Source organism: Antedon mediterranea, chromosome 3, assembly GCF_964355755.1.
Source record: "Antedon mediterranea chromosome 3, ecAntMedi1.1, whole genome shotgun sequence".
NCBI lineage: Eukaryota > Metazoa > Echinodermata > Crinoidea > Comatulida > Antedonidae > Antedon > Antedon mediterranea.
The window spans coordinates 7,376,031-7,399,143 of record NC_092672.1 but is presented as its reverse complement, the minus strand read 5'-3'; the positions used below and the strand labels follow the sequence as shown (position 1 = coordinate 7,399,143).

Genomic DNA, 23,113 nt, shown 5'->3' with positions numbered 1-23,113 from the left:
TGAGAAACGTGTTTACTATTTGATAATAAAACTTCACTTATTTATTTTCTCAGTAGTGTAGTATTTCACCACGCGGAAGTTGTGTTTACTATTGATTGTTAATGATGGTTTGCATATTACGATATATAACAATATTTTATTGTTTAACAGCTTTTTGTTTACTATATTGTAAGTATTTTAAATATATTATTTCAGTTTCATACACGTTTAGGCCTAGCAAGCTAGGCTAGTAGTAGGCTAGTAGGCCAGGCATATTTAAAAAGAACAGCTGAGTCTGAGAGTGTGTGTGTGTAGCATGGAGGTAGGCTCTAACTAGCTAGTCTGGCTGGCTGATGCTTTGCCTATGTAATACTAACTTCTATTATAGCAGGCTATAGTTAGGCCCCTACTAGGCTAGACTAGCTAGAGATGTAGGTTCTCTTCTCCTCTAGCCTAGACTCCTATGTATAAGACTTGGACAGATCAGGCAGCCAGTAACATGTACTGAAGCTGCAGCTTATGTTTAACCATAAATAGAGATATTATAATGTGTCTCTGTATATAGCTATGGTGTAAATTAATTGATTTCTCTTCCAGGTCTTGGTCTTTCTTATGAACCTTATCAGGTACACAATTTGATAAAACAGGTAAAAAATGCTTGAAATTAAGAAAAATTCATCAGTGACTGAATGTGAAAGTGTTTTCAATGATGAATCCCTCAACAATTGAAAAAACTAATATTAGTAATAGTATAAAATTTGATCAAATTGTGCGACAAGATTTGAATTTTCCCAAATTGAAAGGATACTAAACATTTTTACAGATTTTAAAAATTTTTGGTAAATTAATATAAATCCACTACATTAATTATGTTTTTTTTCTTTAATAAAAGGCTGTGTTAAAATGTTGTTTAATTGCTTTTATTATTGAATTGTTATAGGGAAAGTTTCCAGTGACTGTAGATGATATTGTATTTCTGATAAGAAGTCAAAAGAATCCAGTGCATTTAAAACGTGCAGAGCAAGTCAAGGATGATATTGAACAACAGTGTAGAATACAGGATTTGGTAAGCAGCAAGTTTTATCACCAATTACTATTTCTATCATAAACAATTACAGTTAACTCTCCCAATACCAGATATTTTTGGGCTGGCTTCCTGGAAAGTCTGGTATTCTGAATTTGTTTATAATGGTAAAGAGGAATATGGGACCTTTTGAACTTCAAGAAAAGTCCAGTTTTCAGGGAAACCGGTATTGAGAGAGTTGACTGTAAAGTTCATTCCATTTCTAATTTATGTACTTGTTGTCAAGATTAATAAATACTAAAATAGTTTAAAGACAATATTTATGCATTGTTTTAATATTAATTCATATTTTCCCAAGTGAATTTGTCAAAGTTACTTGTCCTGGGAGAATTGGAAGAAAAGTAAATTCTCATTTAATTGGATGCTATAAATCCAATATTTATATTATACATCATTATGTGACAGCTCAAATAAAATCACCTATTTAAACACTTGAATAATAATAACACTTAAATACTTGCCCTAGTTGATAATTACTAATAATAATTAGATAAACAAAGAAAGCAAATAATATAGGCAACATCTTCGTCTTATATTACAAAGCTAGAGACCATATTAAATCTCACTTTCCTGTATAAACACATACTCTTACTGTATTGTTATTCAACAATAAGTAGAGGCAATTACTAATAATTATGTTTTCACAGTGAAAATGTATAATTTAATACAATGAGCAACAGTGTGCATTTCTGACTCGAAAAAAGCATACAGTATATTTAAGTATAGTTTACATTACAACAAAATGGAGGTGGTGATTTGTGTTTGTTTTTCTTTACTTCCCTATTAGTACTGCTTCTATGCCATACTAATGCATTTACAAATCAAGCTAAAAGAGAAATTGAATATAATACATTGCTATTGTGAAGAATACAGTAACCAACAGAGAAAGAAATAACAGATGTCTTGATAATAATACTATAGTTAAAAGTGATATGACATGATGTGATAATTTGACATAATTAATTACAGCATGCTTGTCCCTCAATATAAGCTAAAAAAAAGCAAGCTGTCACAAAATTCTCACAATAATAAATCATTTTAATTAAAGGGGTACTTAAATTATGGAACGATACAATTGATTTTTCATTGAGTCTGGTATCGCTTGCCAATCTAACTATGTTTGGACATATCACTACCATATTTGGGCCCATCACATTTTTTATCAAACTAGTTTGATAGTATAGACAGAGCTTTAATCGTATCATTTCTTTCTAATATAAAATTAGTATAAATTTCAATACCGATTTACTGTATCTCTATTGATTCTCTTCTCTTATTTTTAATCTTTCTTATTATTAGGGTCAACCATCAGTGGTGTTACTAAGTGAAGATGTTGGAAGCATGGGACAGTGGACAATACTACCCATTTTACCACAGTATGTTTTTCTATTAGTATTATAAAGTCTGTAGTATTTATTTCCTACACACTCTCACACCTGTTTTTCAATCAAGATGCTTAAACATCTTAGTGCACTGAAACAATTTTTTTTTTTATGTTTTTGTTGAATATGCCATTTTAATGTCACATAACAGTTATTCTCTTTGACTAAAAAATTGGATCGAAAAAATGTATACAGTATTTACCTGAAAAACTACAAAATTATAAAGCAAAAAAATGTCAAATTGGCTGTCAATGGGTTTTTGGTTGAATTTAATCATTTATTTTGTCTTTATATAAGTGAAAACATTAGTTTATTTTTCTTTTTACAGAAGTGATTTAGTTTATTAAACCTGGAAATGGCCTATTAAAAGTCTTTATTTAATATTAATCTTAATTTTTCAGGTTTTCGTGGGTAAATACATCTTTAAGTATGAACATTTTATTTTGAAAAATGTGTGGAAACCAAACAAAACAATTTGGTCTCAATGCTCTATTTTTTACCAATGACTGAGAAACTACAAATACAATATCTCAAATCTCAATATACAAGTATACATTTAAATCTGTATTGCAATATTGTCTTGTTGAATACCACAGTAGTTCTTTATTGTGTACAATGACACTCTGTACATAAATCTAATTAAATTTAAATTAATATACATTGTCACGCTGTATTCTTTAATACAGTTAAACCCACAGTACCATGAAGAAACAAGCTCCCAATTGCTCAACTCAATGCTCTCTGTGATATGAAAACAATTATTAAAGCTCTGTCTACACTATCAAACTTTATGTGTCAAAAAAGTTTGATGTACCCATATATGGTAGTGCTATGCTTAAATATGGTAGTGATATGACATCATCATGTCCATATATGGGCACATCACATTTTTTTGACACATAAAGTTTGATAGTGTAGACAGAGCTTTAGTTTAGTAGAGGTGTTGTACTATTGTTAAAATACAACTTAAACTATTCTGGGTGTTTTGTTTATGTAATGCATGAATGAGAATATATAACTTATTCTTCATCATATCTGATGAATCAGAAATTCTTGAAATTCAAATGTTGTGGGAAAAAATTATCTAGACCGTGTTAAGCTCTGTTAACGCTATCAAATTTTATTTGACAAAAAAATGTGATATGCCCATATATGCACATGATGATGTCATATCACTACCATATTTGGGCATAGCACTACCATATTTGGGCACATCATACTTTTTTTGTCAAACAAGTTTGATAGTGTAGACAGAGCTTTATGCCTGTATTCTTGATGTTTAAAAATATTCCATTATCATACAATTGTTTTAACATCTGAACTGCCTAATTTGCAGATTTTGACTATCATAAAATCTATAAAAACCAAAAGTTATTTTAGTAATTGACCGTTTCTAAAAAAATTATTTTCATTTGATTTGTTAAAACTATATTATTTTTGTAGAATTTATAATTTGCACAAAAACAGAAAGTGGATATTTCTTTGTGAAGAAGAGTCAAGAGTCAGTGTTAAAGGTCTTTTACAAGTTCTTAGTAACTACAACTGGAATAAGGTTAGTACTGTACATCTCCCCTAACTTTTCCTTCCTGATAATATGTTTTAATATTATAGTATTTTATTTATTTAAAACATGACAAGATAAGAACATATCAGGTATAGATATTGCACTTGTTTTACATATGGTCCTGTTTATTTAGCAATAGATTAAAACATTCATGAAAGACATTTAAAACAAAATTACAATACAATTTTAAAATCACAATACAAAGACAGACAATCAATGTTAAAAAGGACAGAAAATAAAAGGGAATTTATATAAAATGAATTGTTCAGAAGGTGTTTACAAATATAGTAAAAAATAGACTAAAAGGGGAAAATTCTGAAAATTCAATTGTAAAATAAAACTGGATTCAAGCAAAATGGTAAAATGGTGAGGATTTACCTCAAATAGTATTAAACTAATAATAAAAACTTCACCAGTTCAAAAAACTTAGAAACCTTATAATTTTCATTCAATCATTTGTGAGAGTTGATTGCATTAAAAGATTTTAGCATGTTATGTTAAATTTACCCAGTGGCATCAAAATACTATGCTTAACAATATAGATTTGTTATGTTATTGTTACTGGAAAAAACGATTACAATGCTTTAGGCAATATCTGAATAGTTTCACCCAAAAAGTCAACACTATGAATGAACACACATGACCACAAAACCCGGCCAGTATCATTCTAATCCTTTTATTGTCATTGTTAAATTTGTGACCCCTATAAGTACCAATTGGAGCAAAGCCATTACTGTCATAAAAAGAATGTAGAGAGAAAGAAAGTTTGGGGTTTTATTAGCTATAGGGTTAGATTTCAAATTTACCCAGTTAGCATCTATATTAATACTATGCTTAGTGTATAGTATCTAGATTTGACAACAATACAGATTTGTTATTCTATTGTTCCCAGAAAAAATTCTTTTGGTATTAACCAGTCAGTATATTGAGTATATTGTACTTTATAAATTCATCTATTGTCATTTTTAAATACTGACCACAGTGTCCGTGACAATTGGAGCAAAGTCGCTACTTTCATAGAAAAACTGTATTCAATTGAGAAAAAGTTTAAGAGTTTATACTTATAGCCTATAGGTATGGGGTGTTGTGAAAGCCACTTCAGTCATAGATGCATTCAACAGGAATTTATATTTATATAATCTTTTGGGTGGTTGCTTTGGGTGGAATTCAGTTCAAAATGGAAAAAAGATATCTGATTGTTACTAAAAATTCAGGTCTTGTATCTTTGTGTATATCTTTCAGATTAGTACCAACCCATTCACCGGTACATTGTAATTACAGTAATCTTGTTAGTGCTGAGTTTAGCACACCATCATAGGCAGTGGTTATCAATAGAATCCAAGAAGTATTGCCTCTCACGTGTTTATTCCTTTGATTTGACATATCATTACAATCTTTATATCTACAGTATTACATGATTAATTTTACAGTGAAATGGAAAAGATACTTTTTTTACTTTCATTTAGAAAATGTTTCTTGGTAAAGCCTTACAGGATCGAAACCCAACAATTATACATCATTTCCGCTTTCATGACGACCCTTCAAAATTCTCGTACCCAGATTTTGAAGCTGGTTGGCTCCTAAGTAAACCGCTTTTTAAAAGGTAATTTTCTTCTCTATTATCTTTATCATTAGTATATGGTGGGGAGGGGTAAAGTGAACCTAGAACAGTTACATAACTAATATTGATCTTTTGAATGTTGGATAAATTAATAATAGCCCTATTGTTTTCTTTTTTATTTTTTCAGCCTTGTTGAACGATGGAATAAAGGAGTTATTACAATTGACTTTTCAATTGATGTCAAACATGAGGTAACACTAAATGTTGTCAGTTGGTTTTCTTACAGTAATCTTTTTTAGCAATAATAATTTAAGTTTCACAATATTAACTTCAATGATGATATATTCACATTTGCCAGCACAAGATTGATTTTACTTGTTTCTATATTGAGGATGTATTTAATAAGCGACTTCGATAACTCCAGAGGGCGCCATATTTACAAGGTAAATCGGGACAAACATTTCCATCTAGGCCCTAAGCTAGGCGATGATGTAAGTTTACATCACCGTGCTATGGCCTAGATGGAAATTTTGTCCTGATTTACCTTGTAAATATGGCGCCCTCTAGAGTTATCTAAGTCGCTTATTGTATTATTTCTACAATTAATGAATCAACCAAAAATCAAGTATTTGTTATATTGAATTTCTTAACTTCTTACTGATTTTTTTATTGTTTTATTATTGACAAAAAATAAATTTCTTCAAAAAATGTATTTCAGATAGCCTATTTTCTTTGGGAGAATGGCAATGGAACTACGTTAACACCAATTGATGAGTTTTGCTCTGGTAACATTGCTGTAAACGCAATCCCAATGACTGATACAGAAATTATTGATGGTCTAACAACAGAAGTGGATTTAGCAGATACTGATAAATGTGTGACATCACATCCTGTTGAATTCCAAAAGTGTGTAAGTAGTTTTTGTAGTAAATTTTTTTTTCAAAATAAACTTTTTTTAAACATTTAAGCTTTTAAGCAAATAAACTTGAAGTGGACTATATTATTTAAATGTTGTTTGATCATGTGGCCAGAGTGCTGCAAATGAAGCCATACATCTTTAAATTATGATATGTTATAATAAACAAGCTTACAACACAATTCAACAAAACTTGTTTAAACCACTTTTTTTTACCAGTACTGTACCTTTCATTCTGATATGTTGTTTACAAATGTTTTGTATTTTTTCAGGGAGAACCAGTTTCTTTAGATGATTTATTTTTTGGTGTAAAAACATGTACAAAATTCCACAAGGATCGAGGTATTTTATTTTATTTTTTTAACAGGTGTTAATAAATACCTGCAGTAGAGAATGTGTTTGTGAATGTGTACAAGTAGATTGAATATTCAAATTTACATGTGGCCTTTTTCACTGAAGTCAATAAATAAGTGAATTTCCTTAGCTTAAGCATTTCCGATACTACAGCAATTTTTTTTTATATTTCAGTTGCAGTAGTGCAGAAAACCTGGGGAAAATATGCAAAAAATATTGTGTTTTATAGCGACACAGAAGACAAATCTATACCAACTGTTTCTACTGGTGTCCCAAATACAGAAAGAGGTAACCTTATGTCAATGCATCATCAAAAAAATAAACTTAAAAAACCAATAAAATAAAAAAACTTGAACAAATTATTAAAAATTATTTATTAAAGGTGACTTGAAAAGTTTGTTATATTTGAATATGTCAATATTAAAATGTACAGTATATCTATTTCTATTACAATGTGAAATGGAAAGCAAAGAAAAATATGAAAGAAAAATGTTGCCCTAACCATTAAAGTGGCATTTTAGTTTGTACCATTACCTCTTTTTTATTGCAGGACACTGCGGAAAGCTATATGCTATATTCAATAGTTTTAATAACGATGAAAACCTGCAGAAATTTCCATGGCTAGTAGTCACAGATGATGACACAATCCTCAGGTAAGTTATCAGCCCTATTACATCCTCCTTAGAATAGAACCCCTATAAGGAGACACCATTGAGACCCAACAAACTGTTTCCATATCAGAGGTTTCCCCTGAATATGAGGGTGTCTCCTAAATAAGGCTTGGCGATAGTGTTATACATATGTTGTCTCTAGTATGTTTCATGGGAATGTGTCCACTTAAAAGGGCTGTCCTCTGAATAGGGGTTCCCAAAGGAGGTTCATTATTATATTACAATTTTTAATTAACTTACTTTATGTGTATTTTATGATTCCAGTGTCTCCAGATTACAACAGTACCTATCATGTTATGATCCAACTGAATCAGTGTTACTCGGTGAACGGTATGGATTTGGATTTTTAAAGAATGGTTACGGCTATGATTACCTTACCGGCGGTGGAGGGTAAGACAAATTTTTCTACGTTTTTTGTGCCTTGTTTTTTTATACTTTTGGTAAAATGATTGATTTATATGTTTGTATGCAAACTTGTTTTGTCGATAACATCACACATTACAGTATTTTCATGGATATTTTTGTTTCGACAAATAGCTATACCAACAGACCATGCCTATTGATTTTCAATAAATCGTTATATTGATGATATCACAAAAGCTTATTAAATCTTGGGTTATCTGTATGTTCAATATAAGGCAAACTATTAAATAGCACGCCCTCTGTCATAATCTGCATGTTATCAAATATTTCACTCAGTCTCTGACACTTTAATTTGGTTGTTTTAAAACTTGTTTACAGAATGATCTTCAGCCGTGCAGCCATAACAGAATTGTTGGCAAGTGGTTGTAAATGTCGGACTAATGAAGACCCTGATGATATGATGGTTGGTAGTTGTGCCCGCCAAAATAAATTAATTATTACCCACACTCCACTTATGCATCAGGTATGTAAAACACATTCTTAAACTAAATACATTTTGTTATAGTAGAGTCTCTATTAAAGATGTATTGTCCCCCAAAACATGAAAAGATCTTGAATACGCCATTTTGTAGTTTTTTATAAAGTTAACCAATTCTGTAGAAAAAAAAAAAAAAAAATAAATAAATAAAAAAAGAATGTTTTCACTTATAAAAAGACAAAATAAATGGTTAAATTCAACCAAAAACCCATTGACTTTCAGTCTTTTCGATCAAATTGTTGGTCATTTTTTACATTAAAATGGCATATTCAACAAAAAACTTGTAAACTATTTTTTTTTGGGGGGGGGGGGAACAATATAATAAAAGTTGTTTCCTCTCGCTCGTTTTGCAAGATAGTGTCCCTTAAAGGCTAGTACTGTACACTGAGAATGGGTGGCCCAAGGAAGGAGTTCTGCTGTATTTTGTTTACCTAATGCTTTGAAAAAATAATGAATCCAATATTTAATATAATACATTTTTTTTTATTGTAGGCCCGACCAAATGACTACTCCAAAGGTTTCCTTGGTCATCAGACACCAATATCGTTTCATAAACATTGGAACAACAAGCCAGTTCAAGTTTACCAAGACTGGTTTGGAAAAGCAGACAGTGAATTGAATATACAGCATGAATACATAGAAAACAGTACAGAAAATAAAGATGAATTATAACATCAGAGTTAATGTTATTTTAAAATCATATCATTTTTAGCAAGGGCAATATTTTATGAAAATTAGTAAGCTTAAAAAGGGGTGACATTGGAAGCAATGATGATAGCAAAACCAAAGTTGTATATTAAGTATGTGCTTTAAAAAAATGACAACTTTAGTAAATCAGCACAATTGACAATTGACGATTAAGAATACTGTTTAAACAAAATGAAAACTAATTCTCACTATTATTATTAATTTATTTGTATATTTTTTATGTTATTTAACTTAATGAAAAGTTTAAACAAGTGGTTTTGAAATGCAGACAGCAAATTTAACATTTTCTACAAGAGTACTCTGAAAACAGAGAAGCTGTTCATAACATACATGTTATGTTATATTTAATATTGCAAAATGGTTTGAGTAGACATATAATCTAAAGGAAACAGAACCTGAGCCTTTCTGTATTAAATGTAAATTATGTATTTTTTCTAACATTTGACAATGGAGTAGGCCTCCTCTACCATTTTAAATATAGTTTATGACTTCGAATCTCTAACTAACCTTTGAAAATATTGTTAAAAACTATTCAAGTTGAACTTAAATTTATCTTCAAAGTGTTTTATATTTAATAATGGCAATAAATATATTCAAGACCATTATTGTACAGATGGTGTAATTATTTTGATAATTTGTGTTTATCTGGAGGAAAATCTCATCATATTGTTTTTGTATCATTCTCTGGTTATATTGCATATGAAGAGCAAAATTGCAGCTGGGACAGACTTTACATCAATACATTTTGATAAACAAAAATTGATTCCTTTTTAGTTTTGTTAAAAAACTTTAATTAAAGAAAATTCATTTGGATAAACATACTGAATTAACATAATTTTTCTTTTGTTCATTTTAATGTTGGTAAATTATATTATATCAGAATGTTAATTAAATGAATTAATATAACTCCCTAATTCAATCGCTTGAAAAGTTCTTCAATCGAACCGAAATATTTTTTTAAGGAGATTTTTTTATTATTTGTAAATAGCGCCACCACAAGACCAACCACGCAATATAGAGAAAAGTAACACATAGAGGGCAGCAGCAACAGTCGTTTTATCGATTGTACGTTGATTTCGATTGGACATCGACAGAAATGGACGCACGGTATATTTATACGTTTGGCAGTGGTATGGTTGGGTTTTCATCACGTTTTGAAAACTATTGATAGTAACACCAACGTCGCAGTTTGTCAATGTACCTCATTTGCAAGAGTAACTTACATGTATGTTCTTAGAACGGTCAGAAAATAAGGTAAATGCCAGCATCTATAGCTACTTAATGTGTTTTTTTGTTATACGGATTAACCAATCAACGGCCAGCTTACATCGAAGCTAAGCCTGACAATTTTGTTTGTACCAAGAATTTATATTTTACTAACAGTAAAACTATAAATATATCACAATTACCACATAAAGGTACCTAAAATAATAATTATTACTTTATTATTCAATATTTTTTATTTATTTTCAAATAAATTTGATTGATATTTTTAGTTTATATTTATCGAATCGGCGAATCAAATAGTCGTATATAGAGGTCATAAGGGTATTTCCCAAGCAGTGTGAGATTTGTAATGTTTTGCTCAGGCCATGATGGAGACTGAAGAAGAATTGGTATCATCAGATGATTTTTATCATGTTTAAATGCATTTTTGTCATCTGATGGTTCTTTAAGTATCCCAGATTGGTTATTGGGTTTTGATATCATAATGGAAGACTTTCATTCTTCACATGGAAGGCAATCTATTTCATCTAGTGAGTTTCTATCTCCCTCAACAACAAAACACAACAAAATCAAAATTTCATATTCAAATTTTGTGCAAAAATTTACCCAGTTTGAACATTTAAAAATCTACTAATATCACAAAAACATGATTGATTGATTCTTCTTATCATTTCAGATACAAATGGCATGGACAACCCAAGTGCAAGTGGACATCATCCAGAAAAGAAGTGGAAAAACTACAGGTTGATGATCGATCCGTTCATCAAGAAAGGACAACAGAAAGTTTACAGATATGATGGTCTTATCCATGGGCCCTTGGTAAGACATACAACTCATTCAATGAAGCCTGGACCGAAATTAAAGATCTGACGTCAAACAATGTTTATTTTCTAACATAAAATGTTTTATTTTTTTATCTGTAGCCTCTCATTTCCTCCCAACAAATAATATTACCAATATTTCTCCACAGATTTCGATAATTAAAGAAAGTATTGCCTAATTATATACTATTTACCAAATTTATTTTTTTTAATTACAGTTTATCCTTTTCAAAATCAACTTTCTGTAAGCATGGCAGGCCCTACCATTGTACTGTGTCTAACTTCATATTTATATTATAACTTAAATCTTTTTCAAAAATAAGTTATAAATCTCTATAGATCCTCTGAACTGAAATCTAAATCTATTTGTTTAAATAGGTGTGGAAATTCTAAGAACCCACAAGGAATTGTGATTTTTATAATACATACTTTGTTATGGATATTTTAACCTCAATACAGTACCAATGTTTATGCTTTAATTTTTAGCAACAAGTTGAGAGAGATATTGACAGTACAGTAGTTATTATTACAAATTCTCAAAATAGTTATTACTATTTATTTTAATGGACTTGAATTGTAAAGTCAATAAGATGAAATACAAAAACTATTTTGAGAATTTGTTAATGTATGCCTACTGTCAATAAAAAATATCAGCTTTTGACATTGCGACATTTTAGAAATACAGTGAACTTCTCTAATACCAGGCTCTCTGAAAACCGTAAACTCCTGCGTAAACTCTCCCAAAACAAGACTTTCCTTGCCATTTAAAAAGTCCTAAATTCATTTTACCATTAGAAACGCATTCAGAATAGCAGACTTTTCAGAAAACCAGAGATATTAGGCCAACCCAAAGGTTCCGGTATTGGGAGAGTTGACTGTATGCAGAGAAAAATTTCATTTTAAAATTTTGTTTAGCAAGTATTGCTAATCAAACTGATTTTTTAGTCGAGAAACATAGTTTTGTATTGTCTTTTTTGCTACATAATTTTAGAAATGTGTAGCAATAAGGTTGTTTTGTATAGCTTTTTGCTATGCTACACTGGCAAAATTATTCCCTGGTATGTCATTGACAAAATCTGGTTATATTACAAAGTTGTCAAAACAATATATAGACTAACCAAATACATCTCGAAAGTAGAAGCCTTTTGCCATTTTTCCTCTGACTGATACCTCTGTTTATACCCCCAAAATGTGCTTCTGGTGTATTAGTGTTGAAAACTACAATTTTATTATTTTTTTATTTAGGCCAATGTTTTTCCAAGTCCTATGTTACGAGATCCAAGGTCAAAGATTAGTCGATTATGGAGAAGGGAAAAAGCTGATTTACCAATACCAAAATTTAAGGTAACATTTGTGATTTGAAATAGTGTATGTGAAAGTTTATATATATTGTATTACTGTACATATATTTACTTTGTGATGGTATTTATACCATTTTTTGCATGAAAACAATTAACTTTGAAAATGGGATTGACTTGCACTGGTAGGTTGAATAAATAAATTAATCGCACATTTACAATACAAAATAGCTTTACTTTTTTGTGTATAAATTTATGAGATAGGGACTGGGTTGGTAAGAAAAAAAAACAGATGGGCCTTCTATTTCTTTGTGGTGGGATATTGTCTGCTCATATTTGGACATCATCATCAACATTTTTTTCTGCAATAATCTATAAACTTTATACAAAACACTACTACTGTAATGTCTTTTGGTATATTGTATTTTATATTCTTTCTTTTTTGGGTTTTCTCTTTTAAATAAGTTTAATAAAGTAAATCCTTATAACACTGAAATGTGAACCTCTTTCATTGTTAAAAACAACTTTGCCACTGGATGTGCCAATGAACTTGACCATATTAAAACATTAAGACCTTTTTTTTCACAGTTTGATAAATATTATATTGGTGAAGTCCCTCCAAAACAGATAACATTTACCAACCTGAATGATAATGTAAAAGAAAGGTTTTTACGAGACCTTTGTGATAAATTTGGAATAATTGAAGATGTCAATATTATGCACCATCCTAAAACAAACAAACATTTGGGTTTGGCTACAGTTACATTTACCACTACGAGGGCAGCAAAGGTCGCAGCTGGCGAACTTAACCGAATGTCTGTCATGGGCAAAATCATTATTGTACAGGTTGATGCTGGAGGTTTGTTAAATTTAGTTTTTTATCTTTTATATTTATTCAATTCAATTAAAACTTTTTTATCCCCATGGGGAAACTCTGTTGGCCTTTTCAAAGTACAGTACATACAAATATAAAATGGATACAGTACATAAAATATAAAATACGATAAAAATGCCATACAATATATAAATATAAAATCCTAAAATGTCGATTAAAATACTACAATAAATAAAACTATTTATCATAAAATGTATCATATAACAAATCAAATATATAATATTCAGTGGCAATATGTAAATAACAAATTCTGTACATAACATATTATATACAGTATAATAAAAGATAACAGTTTCTTCATAAATGTAATGACTGCGTGACAAAGCAGAATAGCAACATAGAATTTCTTCTCTTGACTTATATCTATTTTTTATGAAATTGAAACTCTACATTATACAAAAGCCAAAAAATATTATAAATAACACATACCTTTCTTGTTTCTTAAAGGTAAAGAATGTGAAAGAATCTTTGATTGCCTTACGACTGGCAAAGCAAGTACACCAAGCAGCAGTAGTGGTTCCACACCTTATGACCCTCGATATGGTGGCAAAAAAACTCCTGAATTGCCTCGAGGGAAAGACCCTAGAAGGCTCTCTTCTGAGGCAGCACGTCCACCTCCTGAACTTGCTTCTCTTGGCTATGTGAGTGATTCTGTTCCGACTCCTACTCCAACACCAAAATCGGAACATGCATTTAAATTTAAGGAGCCAGATACGCCAAAAAGTATGAGCTCTGAGCCAAGTACTACGACCCAGCCTGGATCTCAGGAGTCTGGTAATTTTTCTAGTCTGGATGAACGAATTGCTGCCATGAATTTTCAAGGTGCTGAGTTTGGAATTCCTTCTTCAATTCCACAAGGAACTGGAGATGGACGTCCTGAAGAAACTCCACAAGTGTCTGGTTTTAACACGCCATCTGATGCTATAAATTTCCCAAATATGATGCAAAATCAGATATTTACCAACCAAGCACAACAACAGCAGCAGCAACAACAATTTAATTTTAATCAGCAAGATATGCATGGAATGAATCCAATGTGCTTTCCCCAAGGAAATTCTGCGCAAGGGTTTCCTGCTGGTGGTTCTAATTTTAATCAACAATTTCAAGAACAAATGCAACAAAACATAGGATTTGGTAATCAACAGCAATGGAACGCTCAGTTTGGTCAACCTCAAGGTGACTTTGGTTTTCAAAGTAATGATCAGAACAATATGATGGGTTTTCAAAATCAGCAGGGAAATTTCAACAACCAGCAATTTGGAAATTGGAATCAAAATTTTCAAGGAGCAGCAATAAATCAACAGTTTGGTAACCAAATGGAACAAGGTTTCCAGGCACAGCAACAAATGTTTGATAACAGATTCAATGATGGACCAAATCAAAATCAAGGAAACTTTGGACAATTTGATAATAGTAGTAGAGGAGACAATTATAGGAACAAACGACAGAAAAAGAAAAATAAGAAAAAGAAAAGTAGAAGAGAGGATGACAAAGATTTGGATGATGATGACGATGACTGGAGAAGAGATGATGATAGATGGAGAGATGACAGACGAAGCGATCGACGAGATGATAGGAGAAGAGATGATCGGAGGAATCAATATAGTAGAGATGACAGAAAAAATGATCATTATAATAAAGATGACAGAAAAACAGATCAATACGGCAGAGATGAAAGAAAACCGGATCAATACGGCAGAGATGAAAGAAAGCCAGATCAATACAATAGGGATGACCGATACCGACACGATAGGTATAAAGATGACCGAAGGAGAGATGATAAAGGTGATCGACGAAGGGACGATCGGTGGAAGGATGATAGAAAAAGAGATGATACTTCTAGAGAAGGTAGATTGAAAAGAAGTAAATCCAAAGACCCAGAAAAAGTGGTGGAGAAACCTTGGGAAGGTACTACAATTAAAGTAGAAGATGCAGTAGTTGATGATGATGGTCAAGGTACACCAACGCAAGATGAACACGATGTAACTTCCATTGAACAGAATTTTCAAGTTAAAGACATTTCAAAAGACTCTGGTATTAAAAAAGAGGGTGAAATGTCAGCAGATCTTTCCTCAGATACTGCTATAGGAGGAACATTAGACTCTAGAATAGCAGCCATTTTAAAAAAGACCCGTGCCAGTACCGATTCTATATCAGAAGGCGAACTTGCAGATTCGTCAGAACCAGAAAAAGTTGTATCAAGGAGTAAATATTTAGAGACTGATTCCGATCAGGCATCAGATTATGGTAAAAAAGATAGACATAAAGACCGTCATAGAAAAGACACTAGGCATTCAGAAAGAGAACATTTTCAACATTCCAGAGAAAGTAGTGAAGAGTTTCGGAGAGGGTCTCATAACGATCATTACAGCAATGAAAGTCCAAGTGATAGAAGTTTGTTGCGTTCTAACTTTAGAAAAAATAAAAGAGGCTCTCCTAAGGATGGTTTTGATAACCAAAAAACACATTACAAAGGCTCTTCCTCGCCTGGTTTCATGTATGATAAACTGTCTCCCATTGAAGGGAACGTAAAATCTGAATCAGTTGATGAACCTTCAACCACAGTCAATTCAAAGTCTCTGTTGGACAGCTTTTTTGCTGGTCAGACAAGCGATATCAGTAGTCGCGAGTCAAGTATTAAGCAGAGTCCCACTGACAACACAGAACTTGATAAGTTAGATGATAAAAGTAATCAGGTACAGTATATACATATATTATTATTTCCTAGTAAGTTTGGAAATATCTAATTTGTTTTTAGTATTAAAAAAAAAGTACTGTATATTGTTTAAAGATTGCTTAGAGAGAAATAGCTACTGCTTGCTCCCAATAGCCTTCAGCAAGTAGACTAAAACCTTGTGACAAGAAAAGTAACCAAACATTTTGTTATAATCTTTTATAGAATGGTAATGCAGACGGGGGCACAGTTCCAATGGAGATGCAGAGTACAGCTTCTGATGACATGAGTATGTCACCCATCAGTGATGATGGAATTAATAAAGTTCTTTTGTCAGAAGGCAATCCAGAAATACAAGAAAATTCAGGGATAAAAAGTCAGAACAATGTTAATATATGGAACAATTTCAACATGTCAACTATGAACAATTTCAATACCCAGTTTAATCAATTTCAACAACAAAACTTTGAAATGAATGTACCACCGCCAAATTTTCCTATGGGACAAGGCTACCCTGGGTTTCCAGGTCCTTTTGGTTCTCCGACTTTTAACATGGGGTTCCAAGGGAGTCAAGGGCCTGGAGGCTTCCCAGTTAACCTTGGCAATTTCACTCCAGGGTTTCAGCATCCTGGTCAGTTTAATACTAATCAACAGCAAGAACAGTCACAAGCCAGCATGGAGCAGCATCCTCATTACCAGATGATGGCTAGAATGGGGATTTGGCAGCCACAGCCTGGAGGAAACTTCAACCAAGGCATGATGCCCCAAACTTTTAGTTCACCGCCAACCAATTACTATGATCAGTGGCGAAACCAAACGCCAGGAAATAACTGGAATCAAGGCATGGGTTTCAATCAGAATCAAATGCAGAACCAAAATGTATTCCAGCAATACCAGAACCAGCAACAACAGCAGCAATGGCAGCAGTCACCGCCTAAGAGTGATCCACGTCAGGCTACCCTTGACGAAGCTATGACACAGCTGGTCTCGGAACTGAAGAATGTTATGAAGAAAGATCTCTGTCGTAAAATGGTGGAAACATCTGCCTTCAAATGCCTTGAGAATTGGTGGGACGATTGTGTTGAGAAATCAAAGGTAATTAAAATGTGTATGTAATATGTTGCAGTTGAAATTGGATGAACATGAGGGAAGTTTAAACAGACAAGTAAATTCTTTTTTTTACAGCGAAAAAGTTTTTGTCTGTATACTGTAAATTGCTTTTAATTATTCATTTTAAATTTAAACAAATGAATTAATTATTTTATGGACAATTTCTTTGTAGCCTTCAAAACCAGAAACAGAACCTATCAAAAGCCAGGTGGCAGGCAGATCAATACTATCAAGTCTTGAGAACACAACTGAATGGAGTAAATCAATCAACAAATCTGTTGGATTCAATAGGCTTGATATTGGTCTTGGCCTTCGTGCCGCAATGCCACGTATGCCTTCATTCAAGGTAAGTGGGGTCAATGTTGAAGGAAGCAGTCATGGCTCTAGTATAAAGCAAGGGGCTAAAAAACCTCCTGTTTTGTTTTGATTCTTGTTGCTCTGCTCTATTTACATGGTTAACAATCTTTTTTTCTTTTAAAAGGTTAAACGAAAACCTACAGATGAGGATCTTAAAGAGGAAAAACGAAGACAAAGACGTCGATCTGTTGGATCGGACCAAGATGAAGACTCGGGTAAATAATCAACGCTTATAATCAATAGAGTATTAGGAAAGGTTGTATCAAATCAGTGATATGGGAAGTAAAATGCACCTTTCTCTTTTTTTGAAGAAATTGTTAACTGTGGTTCTATGTTAAAAAACAGTCAGTCATGAATAATTTAAAAATGAGATGTAAAAAATGTTTATTTTTAATTCCTTAAGATGCTGAGCAAGACAAAGTTGATGACTTGAGCCAGACTTCTGGTTCACCCAAACCATCCAAGAAGTATAGAAGCTCTGAGAGTGAAAAGGAAGATGATGATGACGATGACATTGAAAAAGACCTGATGGCATTACTACACAGAAGAAAACGAGGATTAGAGGCGAAATCAGCAGAAGCATCTGATGAAGGTATGGTTAAAACATTTTTGATGGTACAGTCAACTCTCTCAATACCGGACTTTTTTTGTCCAAACAATCCTAAATTCAATGTTACCATTATAAACACATTCTCAATACACTACCAGCCTTTCCAGAAAACCAGACATACAGTACAGTATTTGGCCAGCCCAAAGGTGTCTGGTATTGAGAGAGTTGACTGTACCCCTTACAATTTGCATCACACTCTGGAGTGTTCACATACTGGTTTTGGTAGTGGAACTAGAGATATGTTTTTTTACAATAACAGTTTCCATTAAAAAGGTTGGGAACTGTCATTAGATACTTGCCATCCTTCATTTTTACCACATGCTATTCAATGTCACAAACCACATGATGAGTATCTTATAGTGAAGTTTCAATAGACATCGGTTCACAAGCCACCTAGCCTAGAACTCCCACGAGAAATCAGAGTTTAGTTTAGGGAGCGGTCTGTAATCTTGGTGGGTGTTTGCTGAAGTCTGTACACCTGCTGTAAAATCAGACCGACACAAAACATGACCTTAAGCACAAAGGATAAGCCTAAGATGTGGCTAGCCTGGATCTTGATGGTCAAACAATAGGGTCGGGTGAGGGTGGTTAAGGGTTGGAACTAGGTTTAGGTGGTGAACCTGGTCTCTGTTGGAGATCTGTGCTCCTATCTTTGGTAATCTGATGGTTTTGCTTTGTTTCATTGTTTTATTGAAATGTGTGGAATTCAGAAATATATTGTGCCATTTATATGTACATGTAATCTTAGAGCCCTCTTTTTGTACCGTTAATGATAGTTTGTGCTTGTTTATTATGTAAGTTTTTATGTGTGGAGAATTTCCTTTATAAACGAACGAATTTCACTTTGGTTTTTTCAGAAATTTACAGCACAGCTGGTAGCTCAGATGGAGAGGAGGATGATGAGTCGGAAGAAGAGTGGGAGGAGACCCAGTCAGAAACAAGTGAATCATCATCATCTTCAGAAGATGAGGAAGAAGATGAGGAGGTTGATGTGGAAACGGAAGACAAGTAAGTTGATCAAGCAATTAAACAACCAAAACGTTTTTGTGTTGATAGAAAATCCATTAAATTTTATTTTCATCTGCTCATGATATTTAAATACCACAGCATGATTCTTCTCAAATTATTTGGCTGGCATAGGTTATCATTTCAGTTAAAATTATTGTAAATATTACAATATGTTTCATTGTTATTTGTTGTTGTTTTTTCAGAGATACAGATGATGGATTGAAGGCTAAACTGGATGTATCAATAGTACCTGACATGGTAAATGGAGACACGATTGCCAAGGGAAAGCTGCCAGTAAAGTAAGAATGATAAAACAAACTATTGTTATAAATAATAATATATGTCATCATTAACACTCTTTCGATTTTAAAATATGATTTTGGAATAAGCTTTATCTGTATGCATTACAGTATGCATTTCATTAAAGTATTTGTTGTTGCTAACCACTGGTACTATTGTTTTGAAAGGTGGCAATTTTCTTATGATGTACATTTCTTTATACATGTATAGGATCAAAGAAAAAGCAGCAAAGTCTACCTCACAGAAGGCCAAAGAAGCAGCTAACAAAACAAGCAAGCAGGAAAGTCCAGGTCTTGATGCATTTGAGATCTTGGTGGAGATGGCTTCAAAGGCTAGGGAGTTGGAAAGTGAAGGAGGAGATGAGGAAGAAAAACCAGAAGATTCATCAGAAAAAACTGAAAGTGCTGATGAGGTAACAGTGTGAACTTTTCTGTTATATTTATTGGTTTTAATAAATCGCAAAAACAGAAGTTTTAAATAACCCTACACCTTGTTCTCAGGACGACACCCACCCCCTTAATCTATCAATCAATCAATCCCTTCCAGTGAAATATTCTCTAAAATTAGAGACCACATTCTGATTAAGAAATATAAAAATATACTCTCGTCCACAGGAACCAAGTCTGCGTGATATGATGCTTATGGATCACAGCTACTGTAAGATGCCTTCACCACCTCCAGCACCTCCACCTACCACAATGGAAATTGAGCATTCCTACAGTCAACCAGAAAAAGACAAAAAGGTTGCAGCACCAAAGTCTGAGGCAGAAGTTGGATCGGCACCAGTAGAGGCTGACACACCACCAGAAGATGTCAAACCAACCAAGAAAAGGAAACGAAAGAAGACAGAGCTTGAGACCATCATTGAGGAGCAGATCCAACGTGCAGAGCAAGAAAAAGAAGCTCAGGTGCCTCTCTTTCATCCTAGGAACTATTACGATGAATGGCAGAAGCTGTACGAGATCCTTGCTACTGGTATCGACTTGGAAGATGCTTGCTTTCTGCGCAAGACATACAGCATGTTACTTCAGGACAACAGACACTCTTGGCTTAATTACTGCCATTGGGTTAGCCATCCAGATATCCTTTTAAGATCACTTTTATATCTTTTTTTGACTTATTTATTGTGAGATTGTGCTGTTTGATTGATTCATTAAAGAACTAATGTTCTTTCTATTACAGAGTCCAACAATGTAGTTTATTAATATATAAATAATTAATGTTTATAATTTCATGAGGTGAAAGATGAAATTCTATTTCCACGAGGTAAAGCCATGTGACCCACAATCGTGCAATCAAATGACAGGAATTTATTTAGGTGTAATATAAAAAACTGTTACAAATATAATATTACTTTCCTTAACAATGTTTACTGACTGTCTTCCCGGAGAATGCATTTGTAAAAAAGCGCAGAAAAACAGAGGATGAACAGGGCCAGCATGATACAGGGTGTGCGAGAACACAAGGCTATTACAAAATCACAATGAAGGAAAAGAAACGATATATTAATAGACCACGTACGATAGGAAATGAAGCAGAAGAGGTTAGTCAAAAGTATAAAGTTTTGTCTATACTATCAAACTACTTTGACAAAAAAGTGTGATGTGCTAGTGTGATAGTGATATTCCCAAATATAGTAGTGATATGACATCATGTCACAGCACATTTTTTTCACATAAAGTTTGATAGTGTAGACAAGGCTTAAAGAGTGGATATTATTTTAATTTATATATTTTTAAAAGAAAAGGCATAAACATTACAAACCTACGCACATGTTAATTTATCAATATTTGCAATCTTTCTTGCATCAGGGTCGTCAAGGTTCAGAGGTGGTTACAAAGACTGGACCAGGTATTTCAAGGGAAGCTAGATTGGACCACAGAAGGTTGCTGACTTCCTTATCACACACACAGGCTGATAGTGTTTCAGATCTACTCAAATTTAATCAACTTAAAGTAAGGCAAACCAACCAACTTATTTTAGCAGTTTTATTCTTCGTAAAGTGTGTGAAGACATTTTTTAAAAACCGATTTGATGATCTCCTTTCATAGATTGTCCTCATTAATTTTAATCTTTTTTTTCTTTAAGTTTTCTAAAGAGTAAATATCTGTTCTATTTTCTTCAATGTGTGGAAAATAAATAAATGATGTTTGTTTTTATTAGTTTCGGAAGAAAGAACTGAAATTTTCCAAAAGTGGTATTCACGGATGGGGCTTGTATGCCTTGGAAACAATATCACAAGACGAGATGGTCGTAGAGTATGTTGGACAGATGGTGCGTCAAACTATAGCGGATATGCGCGAGAAACGCTATGAGAATATAGGAATTGGAAGTAGCTACTTATTTAGAATTGATTCCGAGTCCATCATTGATGCTACCAAATGTGGAAACTTTGCTCGTTTCATCAACCATAGCTGCACGGTAAATATACATATATTGGTTGAAAAACAGTTTTATTAGTATGTTTTATTGATCAAAGAATAATGTATTTTGTTTTGTTTTTGTTTGCAGCCCAATTGTTATGCAAAGATCATCAACGTAGACTCGCATAAAAAGATTGTTATTTACTCCAAGAGGCAGATTAACAAGGGCGATGAAATCACTTATGACTACAAGTTCCCGATTGAAGAAGAAAAGATACCCTGCCTTTGTAACAGCTCTCAGTGTAGAGGAACCCTGAACTAATTCTAGAAATGGGGAATAGTATTTCACAGATTTGAAAGTGGGATATAACATCAGTAAAAAATTGGTATAGAATACAATTTGATGTGTGGAGAGAGCCATGAACTTGTGTACATTCACAGCAATCCTGAATTGTAAGTGCGGACACAATCAGAAGAGAAAACTTAAATTGATGTATCAACAGAACCCTGAATTTGAAATAGATGTAGAATCGGAAATAATACTTGGTTCCCGCTAGAGATGCAACAAAAGGATGTAGCGTAACTGATTTGACTAATCACGCATGATGGATTATCATTCACTTGTCGGTGGCAAGACTTGATTGAGTTGCGCCCTCTAGAGGGAACCAAGCTTAATGAAGAGAATTAAAACAGTAGAATTAAATAAAACCTCAATCTTTGTGCACTACAGAATTGAAACAGAATATGTGAAGGATAGGATATGTTTGCAAAAAGCAATTACTTGATTTTGTAAAGAGAGATATGATAGTTACTGTAATAATGTCATTGATATCAAGTAGTTGGCTGAATAAATGAATGATTTTGCTAGTAAATTGACAGAACTAGCTGTTAAAATACACAGTAGATTGCCACAAACAAGTGCTGTAATCCAACACAATTGTATTAAATGGATGGGTTTAGAATTTTGTTAGGACTAGGACTAATACGCGTGATGCGTAGTTGCACTCTAAGGTCTTGTCTAAACTATTAAATTTTATTTGACAAAAAAATGTGATGTTACCATAATTGGGCACATCACACTCTTTTTGTCAAACTAGTTAGTGTAGACAGAACTTTACACACATGTGCAAAGACCTAGAAAGTGATCTTAGAGTGAATGTGTTTCAAGATAAAGGCTTTAAAATTTAAAAAAAAGAGGGATACCTTTAATGTAACCTATGACAAAGGCATCCAGTGTTCTGGCAGTAAGCCTACATAAAGTTTACACAGATGAATGGTGAGTGGTAAACAAGCAGTGGAAATAGATACAGATTTTATGTGGAAGAAGCTA

At 32.8% G+C, this 23,113-nt stretch overlaps 2 protein-coding genes and 1 non-coding gene across 3 annotated transcripts; all 3 read left to right on the top strand.

Annotated features, from left to right (window-relative positions):
* The first annotated feature begins 49 nt into the window (after window positions 1-49).
* Window positions 50-9,726, top strand: LOC140043491 (beta-1,3-glucosyltransferase-like). The gene is made up of 14 exons (XM_072088007.1): window positions 50-168; window positions 577-626; window positions 920-1,045; window positions 2,363-2,439; window positions 3,889-3,997; window positions 5,476-5,612; window positions 5,758-5,821; window positions 6,289-6,480; window positions 6,759-6,828; window positions 7,015-7,128; window positions 7,391-7,493; window positions 7,776-7,901; window positions 8,253-8,397; window positions 8,905-9,726. Exons 1-14 carry the CDS (start codon window positions 102-104, stop codon window positions 9,082-9,084), a joined length of 1,560 nt encoding a protein of 519 aa, XP_071944108.1. The 5' UTR covers window positions 50-101; the 3' UTR covers window positions 9,085-9,726.
* Window positions 9,727-10,697: 971 nt separating this feature from the next.
* LOC140044723 (uncharacterized) lies at window positions 10,698-23,074 on the top strand. The gene is made up of 17 exons (XM_072089352.1): window positions 10,698-10,877; window positions 11,024-11,166; window positions 12,414-12,512; window positions 13,055-13,325; window positions 13,809-16,057; window positions 16,261-17,130; window positions 17,318-17,491; window positions 17,627-17,717; window positions 17,906-18,094; window positions 18,970-19,120; window positions 19,324-19,419; window positions 19,631-19,832; window positions 20,035-20,500; window positions 20,794-20,963; window positions 21,232-21,375; window positions 21,584-21,841; window positions 21,932-23,074. Exons 1-17 carry the CDS (start codon window positions 10,832-10,834, stop codon window positions 22,103-22,105), a joined length of 5,793 nt encoding a protein of 1,930 aa, XP_071945453.1. The 5' UTR covers window positions 10,698-10,831; the 3' UTR covers window positions 22,106-23,074.
* Window positions 18,450-18,781, top strand: LOC140045723 (small nucleolar RNA U85). Its single transcript, XR_011844718.1, has one exon. It is a non-coding gene; the product is annotated as a small nucleolar RNA U85 (small nucleolar RNA).
* Window positions 23,075-23,113: the final 39 nt, after the last annotated feature.